Source organism: Triticum dicoccoides, chromosome 7A (genome assembly GCF_002162155.2).
Source record: "Triticum dicoccoides isolate Atlit2015 ecotype Zavitan chromosome 7A, WEW_v2.0, whole genome shotgun sequence".
In the NCBI taxonomy this organism is placed as follows: domain Eukaryota; kingdom Viridiplantae; phylum Streptophyta; class Magnoliopsida; order Poales; family Poaceae; genus Triticum; species Triticum dicoccoides.
Window position 1 is genome coordinate 219,415,751 of NC_041392.1, and position 12,805 is coordinate 219,428,555.

The following is a 12,805-nucleotide window of genomic DNA, read 5'->3' on the forward strand; positions in this document are numbered from 1 at the left end:
ACAAAGCAGCCAAGAATCGAAAGAACCCGAACAGAATCAGCAATCTGCGGAGAAGAGCGAGCAAATCTTGGAAGGAAAAAGAGGTAGGGTTTAACCTGGAAACGGCAGAGAAAAACCCTCGCCGAGAGCAGCCGAGAGAAATGCGGAGGAGAGACGCTACGCTACCAACAACCGGGAAAAAAAATTCATGAGACCAGGTCTCACGCGAGACCTATCCTGATGGATGACGCGTGGCATTCATAAATCTCAAAGCATCCCTCATCCCCTACTTAAAATCAGGGGGGAGAGATTAGATGCTTTGTTATTTGTGAATGCCACGTGTCATCTATCAGGACGGGTCTCACCTGCTAACCATGAGACCTGGTCTCATCTATCAGTGCGGTTGTTGCCGGGATAAGATAGAGCAGCGGAGAGGAGATATAGTAGGGGATTAAACAGGCCTCCGGCCGAGATCAAACAACCCACATTGCGTGAGGGGAAATCCGTCGTGGGGAAGCAACCAACCCGTGGGCGGGGCGTGGCGGGGCGTTGCAGGCAAGCTCAGCGCCCAAATCGAGCGGCGGGGCGGACAGACAAAACGGGCAACCGGAACGTTCGTTCGTTCCTTCTACTTCTGGAATCCGTGGGCTCGATCTGGGCCGCGGTAAGTTGCGGGGGCGGGCCCAGCTGCCAGACCCATGTGCTCGGAAAAGTAGGATAGGTGTCACGGTGGTGCTCCGTGAGGAGAGATGGACGGAGATGCGGTAAAACTGGGGCGACAGGGAGAAGCATGGGGGCGCGTTTTTAGCTGGTTTCTGGTGTGCATATGTCCATCTTATCGACAATGTGTCCAGATAAGGCACCTATGGCTTTCTATGTGCAAAATGACAATTTTCATCTCATATATTTGATTACAAGAGGAAGGTTCGTCCTACTAAACAAAGTAACCGTCGTCTTCACCGAACCTTGTGAGCATATCGCGTGAAAATGGACACAAAACCGGCGGTTTAAACATTCACTACTTTCCTAACCGTACGTTGTCATGTGCAGACGGCCATTTTGAGCACCATCACCAGAAGAACTCTTTCCAGCTAGGCCTGACACGTTCTAGAAGGGCAGAGATTAAGCAATGGACAGTTTCAGCAAAAAAAAACTTAAGCAATGGATCTTGGAGAATAGGTGCTAGCACGATGAGTGTTGGGTTCTTCTTTTTGTAAAACCTATTTTTGTTAACCCAAGTCTAAAAACCCACCTCCATTAATAAAGAAGAGCGGGACTATTTAATAAAATAAATAGGGAAAATCCAAAAAGAAATTATTACGATCCACCCAAAAATCTCTCTTCAAATATGAATGTACATGGTATCATCGGCCGACCTAGCTACTAACAAACATTCCAACAAGCAACGCCCAAGCCTGTGGGTTAGCCTTTGAAATTTGTGAGGTTAGAGGAGCTACTAATAGCAAGGGGTCAAGGGATGACAAAAAACCTATGGGGTCAGCTGACCCCATAGCCATAACGTGGCTTCACCACTGCCAACAAGCCGTCCAGACAAAGACCACCATCAAGGATGCATGTGCACGTCTTGTCAGTGGGCCTCTTCTAGTCGGTGACTCCAAATCAGCCGCGTAGCCATAGTGTCGGCTCACCGGGAGCTCGGGTCCTCTGGTGCTGGATCCTTACGGTACCGGCCGGAACACCTCTCCTTTCCCCATCACCGTTCCGGCAGACTATGAGTCCCACCGGGAAAGAGCGTCCCGCCGTGGGAAGGAGAGGATAAGGGCCGTCGAGGGCCGTGTCACGGTGGAAAATGGTGGCGGCTAATGCGGCGGCGCGGGCAGCCGCAGAGGAGGAAGTCATCCGCACCTGCATTGTGAAGAAACAGCAGCGGAAGAACGCGCGCGCCCTAGCCCGAGAGCAGAATCAAATGGTCCGTGCCATGGCCGAACTACCACCGAATGAGGACAGCTCGGGCGACGAGCAGATCCGGCTCAATCTGTATTGCATCTTCGACCAGTCCTTCCGCAAGAAGGACAACAAGGGCGTCGAGAAGGGCAAGAGCGGTCGTGGATGAATGCCACCATAGCCAAACATGCCAGATTTTGGTAGTTTGGTGGCGTGTTTAGTATAGTGTGATGGAGTAGTCGGACGATGCATATGCGTCAACGTAGTTGCATGAGTTTGTATGGATTTGAGATATAGTAATTGAGGTGTCCGGCTTTGGACTTCATTTTTAGGGTGCCCGGTTAGTGCCCGTGGACGCACCCGGGCGTGTACGCGGGCGTTTGAGGGGCCAGATTTGCCAAGTCCGCTTGTAGATGCTCTTGTTACAATGTTACAATGAGTATTGGTTTCAGACAAGAGAAAAAGGAGAAATTCAAAGAGGTACACTAAGATAAAAAGGGAGAACCATGGAAAAACTGGGCATGGAGTTCGGCATCATAAATATTGAGGTTAAACCAAAATAGAAGAGGTCTGTAGCTTTTCACCTTGAGCGAGGTTGTAACGCCTTGAGCGTGGTCATTTGGCTGTCACTCGGCAACACCCCCTAAAGGATGGAGAAACATTGTTATATGGAAAGGCGATGAACTAGTGAGGATTATATACTAGCTAACCCGGGTTCTGAGAAAATCATCCGTCCATTCCACAACTTGGCTAAACTAAGAACCAGACAGTCGAGCACCACCTTGAATAAGCACAAACTAGTATCATCTTCAAGAACGATGACCCAAGGGGCATGCACGATGATCAAGCATCGCCATCATTTGATGCTCGGGAGAATCTGAGGTTTCCAAGAAGGACGATTATATACCCTCAAAACATCGTCAAGGAGATGACGCCCATGGCTCCAGGGCGTTGCTCACATCTGCCCCCGGCTACCAAACGAAAGACAAGGTCGTCTTCACCCAGATATGCATCGCTAACTGCTAGCTTGAGAGCTGAGTTCTGGGCGCAAGATCTGTTGTATGCCTAGTCAGTCTCATAACCCATCATGCCATCAGAACCATCTTCGAAGGTCGCCGCCATGGCTCTGAAGGAAATATGCCCTAGAGGCAATAATAAAGTCATTATTTTTTTCCTTATTTCATGATAAATATTTATTATTCATGCTAGGATTGTATTAACCGGAAACATAATACATGTGTGAATACATAGACAAACATAGTGTCACTAGTATGCCTCTACTTGACTAGCTCGTTAATAAAAGATGGTTAAGTTTCCTAACCATAGACATGAGTTGTCATTTGATTGACTTGACCCATTCCGTTAGCTTAGCACTTGATCGTTTAGTATGTTGCTATTGCTTTCTTCATGACTTATACATATTCCTATGACTATGAGATTATGCAACTCCCGTTTACCGGAGAATAAGCTCAACGTTCATCTACAACGTGTGTAAGACAGTTTTACACACGCGGAATACTCGGGTTAAACTTGACGAGCCTAGCATATGCAGATATGGCCTCGAAACACTGGAGACCAAAAGGTCGAGCGTGAATCATATAGTAGATATGATCAACATAGTGATGTTCACCATTGAAAACTACTCCATCTCACGTGATGATCGGACATGTTTAGTTGATTTGGATCACGTGATCATTTAGATGACTAGAGGGATGTCTATCTAAGTGGGAGTTCTTAAGTAATATGATTAATTGAACTTTAATTTATCATGAACTTAGTCCTGATAGTATTTGCATAAATATGTTGTAAATCAATGGCTCGCGATGTAGCTCTCTGTTTATTTTGATATGTTCCTAGAGAAAACTATGTTGAAAGATGTTAGTAGCAATGATGCGGACTAGCTCCGTGATCTGAGAATTATCCTCATTGCTGCACATAAGAATTATGTTCTTGATGCACCATTAGGTGACGGACCTATTGCAGGAGCAGATGCATACATTATGAATGTTTGACAAAGCTCGGTATGATGACTACTTAATAGTTTAGTGCACCATGTTTTACGGCTTAGAACCGGGACTTCAAAAACGTTTTGAACGCCATGGAGCATATGATATGTTCCAAGAGATAAAATTGGTATTTCAGACTCATGCCCGTGTTAAGAGGTATGAGACCTCTGACAAGTACTTTGCCTACAAGATGGAGGAGAATAGCTCAGCTAGTGAGCATGTGCTCAGAATGTCTGAGTACTACAATCACTTGAATCAAGTGGGAGTTAATCTTTCAAATAAGATAGTGATTGACAGAGTTCTCTAGTCACTATCACCAAGTTGCTGGAACTTCGTGATGAACTATAATATGCAAGGGATAACGGAAACGATTTCCAAGCTCTTCGTGATGCTGTTGACGAAGGTAGAAATCAAGAAAAGCATCAAGTGTTGATGGTTAACAAGACCACTAGTTTCAAGAAAAGGGCAAAGGGAAGAAGGGGAACTTCAAGAAGAACGACAAGCAAGTTGCTGCTCAAGTGAAGAAGCCCAAGTCTGGACCTAAGCCCTGAGACTAAGTGCTTTTACTGCATAGGGACAAGTCATTAGAAGCGGAACTACCTCAAGTATTTGGCGGATAAGAAGGATGGCAAAGTGAACAAAGGTATATTGGATATACATGTTATTGATGTGTACTGATACGTCTCCAACATATCTATAATTTTTTATTGCTCCATGCTATATTATCTACTGTTTTGGGCAATATTGGGCTTTATTATCCACTTTTATATTATTTTTGGGACTAACCTATTAACCGGAGGCCCAACCCAGATTTGTTGTTTTATGCCTATTTCAGTGTTTTGAAGAAAAGGAATATCAGACGGAGTCGAAACGGAACGAAATCAACTGGAGAAGTTATTTTTGGAAGGAAACACACCTGATGGACTTGGACCCCATGTCAGAAGATACGGGAGCTGCCCACGAGGGTGGGGGCGCGCCCTGCCCCCCTGTCTCGTGGGGCCCCCGTGGCTCCTCCGACGTCCTCCCTGCACCCATATATACCCACGTGACCTAAAATTTCCAGAACGCAACATAGATCGGGAGTTCCGCCGCCAGTAGCCTCCGTAGCCACCAAAAGTCAATCGGGACCCTGTTCCGACACCCTGCCGGAGGGGGGAACCCTCACCGGTGGCCATCTTCATCATCTCGGTGCTCTCCATGACGAGGAGGGAGTAGTTCTCCCTCGGGGCTGAGGGTATGTACCAGTAGTTATGTGTTTGATCTCTCTCTCTCGTGTTCTTAAGATGATACGATCTTGATGTATCGCGAGCTTTGCTATTATAGTTGGACCTTATGTTTATCCTCCCCCTCTTCTCTCTTGTAATGAATTGAGTTTCCCCTTTGAAGTAATCTTATCGGATTGAGTCTTTAAAGACTTGAGAACACTTGATGTATGTCTTGCCATGGATATCTGTGGTGACAATGGGATACCATGTGCCACTTGTTGTGTGTCTTGGTGACCAACTTGCGGGTTTTGTGACATTGGGAACCTATGCATAGGGGTTGGCACATGTTTTCATCGTGATTCTCCGGTAGAACTTTGGGGCACTCTTTGAGGTCCTTTGTGTTGGTTGAATAGATGAATCTGAGATTGTGTGACGCATATCGTATAATCATACCCACGGATACTTGAGGTGACATTGGAGTATCTAGGTGACATTAGGGTTTTGGTTGATTTGTGTCTTAAGGTGTTATTCTAGTATGAACTCTAGGGCTGTTTGTGACACTTATAGGAATAGCCCAACAGATTGATTGGAAAGAATAACTTTGAGGTGGTTTCGTACCCTACCATAATCTCTTCGTTTGTTCTCCGCTATTAGTGACTTTGGAGTGACTCTTTATTGCATGTTGAGGGATAGTTATGTGATCCAATTGTGTTAGTATTGTTGAGGGAACTTACACTAACGAAAGTATGAAACCTAGGCCTTGTTTCCTAGCATTGCAATACCGTTTACGTTCACTTTTATCACTTGTTACCTTGCTGTTTTTATAATTTCAGATTACAAAAACCTTTATCTACTATCCATATACCACTTGTATCACCATCTCTTCGCTGAACTAGTTCACCTATACAATTTACCATTGTATTGGGTGTGTTGGGGACACAAGAGACTCTTTGTTATTTGGTTGTAGGGTTGCTTGAGAGAGACCATCTTCATCCTACATCTCGTACGGATTGATAAACCTTAGGTCATCCACTTGAGGGAAATTTGCTACTGTCCTACAAACCTCTGCACTTGGAGGCCCAACAATGTATACAAGAAGAAGGTTGTGACATCATGTACTTTACTAGTGTTTATAGCAACCCCTCAGTATTTGATACTAGTTCAGTTGCTAAGAGTAGTAACTTGAAGCGGGAGTTGCAGAATGAACAGAGACTAGTTAAGGATGAAGTAACGATGTCTGTTGGAAGTAGTTCCAAGAATGATATGATCATCATCGCACACTCCATATACTTTCGGGATCAGTGTTGAACCTAAATAAGTGTTATTTGGTGTTTACGTTGAGCATGAATATGATTTGATCATGTTTATTGCAATACGATTATTCATTTAAGTTAGAGAATAATTGTTATTCTGTTTACATGAATAAAACCTTCTATGGTTATACACCCAAGGAAAATGGTTTGTTGAATCTCGATCGTAGTGATACACATATTCATAATATTGAAGCCAAAAGATGCAAAGTTAATAATGATAGTGCAACTTATTTGTGCACTACCGTTTAGGTCATATTGGTGTAAAGCACATGAAGAAAATCCATACTGATGGGCTTTTGGAATCACTTGATTATGAATCTGTTGATGCTTGCGAACCATGCCTCATGGGCAAAGATGACTAAGACTCCGTTCTCCAGAACAATGGAGCGAGCAACTGACTTATTGAATATAATACATACTAATGTATGAGGTCCGATGAGTGTTGAGGCTCGCGGTGGGTATCGTTATTTTCTGACCTTCACAGATGATTTTACCAGATATGGGTATATCTACTTGAAGAAACATAAGTCTGAAACATTTGAAAAGTTCAAAGAATTTCAGAGTGAAGTGGAAAATCATCGTAACAATAAAATAAAGTTTCCACGATCAGATCGCAGAGGTGAATATTTGAGTTACGAGTTTGGTCTTCAATTAAAACAATGTGGAATAGTTTCACAAACTCATGCCACCTGAAACACCACAGCGTAATGGTGTGTCCAAACGTCATAACCGTACTTTATTTGATATAGTGCAATCTATAATGTCTCTTACCGATTTACCACTATCATTTTTGGGTTATGCATTAGAGACAGCTGCATTCACATTAAAAAGGGCACCATTAAATCCGTTGAGACGATACCGTATGAACTGTGGTTTAGCAAGAAACCTAAGCTGTCGTTTCTTAAAGTTTGGGGTTGCGATGCTTATGTGAAAAAGTTTCATCTTGATAAGCTCAAACCCAAGTCGGAGAAGTACGTCTTCATAGGATACCCAAAAGTAACTGTTGGGTACACCTTCTATCACATATCCGAAGGCAAGATATTTGTTGCTGAGAATGGATCCTTTCTAGAGAAGGAGTTTCTCTCGAAAGAAGTGAGTGGGAGGAAAGTAGAACTTGATGAGGTAACTGTACCTGCTCCCTTATTGGAAAGTAGTTCGTCACAAAAACCGGTTCCTGTGACACATATACCAATTAGTGAGGAAGCTAATGATGATGATCATGAAACTTCAGGTCAAGGTACTACCGAACCTCGTAGGTCAACCAGAGTAAGATCCACACTAGAGTGGTACGGTAATCCTATTCTGGAGGTCATGTTGCTAGACCATGACGAACCTACGAACTATGAGGAAGCGATGATGAGCCCAGATTCCACAAAATGGCTTGAGGCCATGAAATCTGAGATGGGATCCATGTATGAGAACAAAGTGTGGACTTTGATTGACTTGCCCGATGATCGGCAAGTCATCGAGAATAAATGGATCTTCAAGAAGAAGACAAATACTGATGGTAATGTTACTGTCTACAAAGCTCGACTTGTTGCGAAAGGTTTTCGACAAGTTCAAGGAGTTGACTACGATGAGACCTTCTCACCCATAGCGATGCTTAAATCCGTCCGAATCATGTTAGTAAATTGCCACATTTTATGAAATCTGGCAAATGGATGTCAAAACTACATTCCTTAATGGATTTCTCAAAGAATAGTTGTATATGATGCAACCAGAAGGTTTTGTCGATCCTAAAGGTGCTAACAAAATGTACAAGCTCCAGCGATCCATTTATGGACTAGTGCAAGCATCTCGGAGTTGGAATATACGCTTTGATGAGTTGATCAAAGCATATAGTTTTATACAGACTTGTGGTGAAGCATATATTTACAAGAAAGTGAGTGGGAGCACTACATCATTTCTGATAAATATATGTGGATGACATATTGTTGATCAAAAATAATGTAGAATTTTCTAGAAAGCATAAAGGAGTATTTGAAAGAAGTTTTTCAAATAAAGACTTCGGTGAAGGTACTTACATATTGAGCATCAAACATCTATATAGGTCAAGACGCTTGATAAGTTTTTTCAATGAGTACATACCTTGACAAGATTTTTAAGTAGTTCAAAATGGAACAGTCAAAGAAAGAGTTCTTACCTATATTACAAGGTGTGAAATTGAGTAAGACTCAAAGCCCGGCCACGACAGAAGATAGAAAGAGAATGAAAGTCATTCCCTATGCCTCAGCCATAGTTTCTATAAAGTATGCCATGATGTGTACCAGATCTATGTACACCCTACACTGAGTTTAGCAAGGGAGTAAAATAGTGATCTAGGAGTAGACCACTGGACAGCGGTCAAAATTATCCTTAGTGGAATAAGGATATGTTTCTCGATTATGGAGGTGACAAAAGGTTCGTCGTAAAGGGTTACGTCGATGCAAATTTTGACACTGATCCAGATGACTCTAAGTCTCAATCTGGATACATTTTGAAAGTGGGAGCAATTAGCTAGAGTAGCTCCGTGCAGAGCATTGTTGACATAGAAATTTGCAAAATACATACGGATCTGAATGTGGCAGACACGTAGACTAAACTTCTCTCACAAGCAAAACATGATCACACCTTAGTACTCTTTGGGTGTTAATCACATAGCGATGTGAACTAGATTATTGACTCTAGTAAACCCTTTGGGTGTTGGTCACATGACGATGTGAACTATGGGTGTTAATCACATGCTGATGTGAACTATTGGTGCTAAATCACATGGCGATGTGAACTAGATTATTGACTCTAGTGCAAGTGGGAGACTGAAGGAAATATGCCCTAGAGACAATAATAAAATTATTATTTATTTCCTTATTTCATGATAAATGTTTATTATTCATGCTAGAATTGTATTAACCGGAAACATAATACATGTGTGAATACATAGACAAACATAGTGTCAGTAGTATGCCTCTACTTGACTAGCTCGTTAGTCAAAGATGGTTAAGTTTCCTAACCATAGACATGAGTTATCATTTGATTAACGGGATCACATCATTAGAAGAATGATGTGATTGACTTGACCCATTCCGTTAGCTTAGCACTTGATCATTTAGTATGTTGCTATTGCTTTCTTCATGACTTATACATGTTCCTATGACTATGAGATTATGCAACTCCCGTTTACTGGAGGAACACTTTGTGTGCTACCAAACGTCACGATGTAACTGGGTGATTATAAAGGTGCTCTACAGGTGTCTCCGAAGGTACTTGTTGAGCTGGCGTATTTCAAGATTAGGATTTGTCACTCCGATCGTCGGAGAGGTATCTGATGAAGCTATGTACCTAGGGTAGGGTCATAGGCCTGACCTAGACGCCCTCCCCAAGGTCATCACCCTAAAACTAGAAGCATTCAAAGGGTACCATCATCCACTCGACCAGAGACATTCCACTCGGAAAAATCAATGACACTCGACCGTCACAGTAACCACTCGACGTACAGAAGACCTAAAGCCACTCTGCACAACAACGGTCGGACGTTTACTCATAGAATTAATTATCATTTATATCACTTAATTGCTAGCGCTACCAGTAACGTTCCACTCTTAATGTACATTGAATCATGTGTAACGGAGGAGAGCTGGGGTCCTAGCGCACTCTATATAAGCCACTTCCCTCCTCTGGGACAAGGGTTCGCTTCCTTTGTAAACAAACACATATACACAATCCAGTCGACCGCCTCCGGGCACCGAGACGTAGGGCTGTTACTTCCTCCGTGAAGGGCCTGAACTCATAAACTCGTGTGTACAACTACTCCATAGATAGGATCTTGCCTCCTCATACCTACCCCCCCCCCCATTCTACTGTCAGTCTTAGACCCACGACAGTTGGCGCCCGCCGTGGGGCAGGTGTATTAGCGGTTTATTGGAGAAGTTGCGATTTTTCCGATTCCCATCATCATGGTTTCTGGCGAAGGATTGGCTGAGGGCCGTGAGATCCGTCTTGGCGCGCTCGTCTTCATCGCCGACGGCTCTGCTTGGCTCCACGAGGCTCCACTTGATGTCGACGCGCTCCCCGTTCGCGGGGCGACGCACTTACGCGCGTGCGTCCGCGGCGTCCTTCTTCGACAGCCGTCAACTCAATATCAGTCGGCTCCTACGGCGTCCTCGCTCCCCGCTGCTCACTGGCACAAGCGGTCCGGTCGGTCACGACTTCAACGGTGGGTGAGGCACGTGGTGGCCCGCTAATCGGCCACCCCACAAACCGCGGTGATCGAGCCCGATGAAACTCTCTACGGCCTGTTCGACCTGTCGACTGGCTTCGTCGAGACTGCATCCGAGTGCGACAACGGTGACCCCGCGGCGGAAGTCTTGATGGTCAATGGACCATGCAGTCCTCCTGGCTTCCCTCGCGACGACGGTGGCGATGGCATCGGTGATCCGTCGCGCGTCCATGAGGAGTACCGCCCCGAACCCCTCTCTTCGCAACAGAGGGAAGATCTTCGCTGCCGCAATATGGATGCACTTCACACTCCTATCGTTGGAGAAACCCCCGAGGCCCGGGCCTTGGAGAAGGTGCGCCTGGCCAACTTGGCTGAGCGCACTCGACTGGAGAACCTCCAGCGCGCACTCGATGAGCGTGCTCGGCAGCGGATTCCTGAGTCCAGTCGACGACAACTTTTTCCGCCTCCGACTCTGGTATATCGAACTCCGATCCAGAATCTCACAGCTGCAGCCTGAATAGCGGAGTCGATTCAGCCTTCCCAGTTGGAAGCTAGCCGAAGTTTGATGCAGATCCGGACTTTACTTTGGGCAGCAAGAGAGCAAAATACAACAGTATCTCAGTCGCGGAATAGGATTCATATCAGATCTGTGGTGGCAGACACTGTCCAATCTGCTCACAGCCCAAGATCGCCTCCGCGGCGTGAGAGACGTGGGCACCGGCAGGATCAGTACAGGAACCGTGAGCAGTATGATCATCGACTCGACCACGATGACCATCGTCGATTGCCCACACCTCCTCTAAGGAGTGGGTCATACTTGCATCGGCGGGAAGAGGTCAGGCGCCCCCATAGCGGCGAACGAAGAATTCTAGTTGACCCCAAAGAGACAGGCTTTGATGCGAGATCTATTCTCGTTCAAGGTCTGGTTGACAGGAACAGGGCACACAGAGAGGGCCATGATAGAGATTATCTGACTAGAAGCAGGGTGCATGTTTCAGGTCCCGAGTGTTTCAGCAGAGCCATCAGAGCAGAAGTGATTCCTCCCAACTTCAGGTTGGCGACTGGAGTCAGCAAGTTCACTGGCGAGTCCAAGCCTGACACTTGGCTTGAGGACTACCGAGTGGCTGTGCAGATCGGTGGCGGCAATGATGAAGTGGCCATGAAGCACCTTCCTTTGATGTTGGAGGGCTCAGCCAGAGCATGGTTGAATCAGTTAGCACCTGGCAGCATATATAGTTGGGAAGAACTTGCCCGAGTGTTTGTTAGAACCTTTGAAGGTACATGCAAAAGGCCGGCGGGGTTGACAGAGCTGCAATCCTGTGTGCAGAAGCCGAATGAAACCTTGAGAGATTATATCCAGAGGTGGATCACATTGCACCATACAGTGGAGAATGTGCCGGATCACCAAGTAGTTTGTGCCTTCAAGGAAGGTGTTAAGTACAGAGAGTTGAATCTGAAGTTTGGTCGGACAGGAGATATGTCCCTGAGTCGAATGATGGAGATTTCCATCAAGTATGCCAATGGTGAAGAGGAAGACTGACTCCAGAGTGGCAAGCACAAAACAGTCGCCCAAGAAACCAGAGGAGGGAATTCCAGTCGGAAACAGAAGTGCAAGGCCTCACCAACTGCTCCTGGTGAAGCTTTAGTTGTGGCCCAAGGGAAATTCAAGGGGAAGCCCAAAGGGCCCTGGACTCCCAAGAAAGTTAAAGATAAAGAAGGGAATGATGTGTTGGATTTACCATGCCAAATTCATACCAAAAAAGATGAAGAGGGGAATCTCATTTACCCTAAGCACACCACTCGACAGTGTCGTCTCTTGATCCAGCAGTTCCGAGAGAAACAACCCAAGAAGAAGGAAAAGGAGTCGGACAAGGGTGAGGAAAGGGAAGAAGATGATGATGATTTTTCCAATGTCAATTCCACTCTGATGATTTTTGCTGATGTTGAGAGCAAAAGTCGATTGAAAGTTACTAACAGAGAGGTGAACATGGTTGCTCCAGCAACACGCAGTTATCTAAAGTGGTCCCAAACTGCCATCACATTCGACCAGTCGGATCATCCAGCACATATAGCCACCCCTGGGAGGCAAGCGCTGGTAGTCGACCCTGTTGTTGAAGGCACTCGACTGACTAAGGTACTGATGGATGGTGGCAGTGGTCTAAATATCCTTTATGCTGAAACTCTGAAAGGGATGCGCATTCC

At 45.2% G+C, this 12,805-nt stretch overlaps 1 protein-coding gene across 1 annotated transcript in view; it reads right to left on the reverse strand.

The window, feature by feature from the left end:
* Positions 1-1,694, reverse strand: part of LOC119333402 (E3 ubiquitin-protein ligase RGLG1-like) — a 4,834-nt gene extending 3,140 nt beyond the window's left edge. Inside the window, exons 1-2 of the mRNA XM_037606305.1 lie at positions 1,668-1,694; positions 96-161 (exon numbers count right to left, since the gene is read on the reverse strand). Coding sequence (XP_037462202.1) covers positions 96-161; positions 1,668-1,694 — 93 coding nt within the window. The remainder of the gene's footprint in view (positions 1-95; positions 162-1,667) is intronic.
* Positions 1,695-12,805: the final 11,111 nt, after the last annotated feature.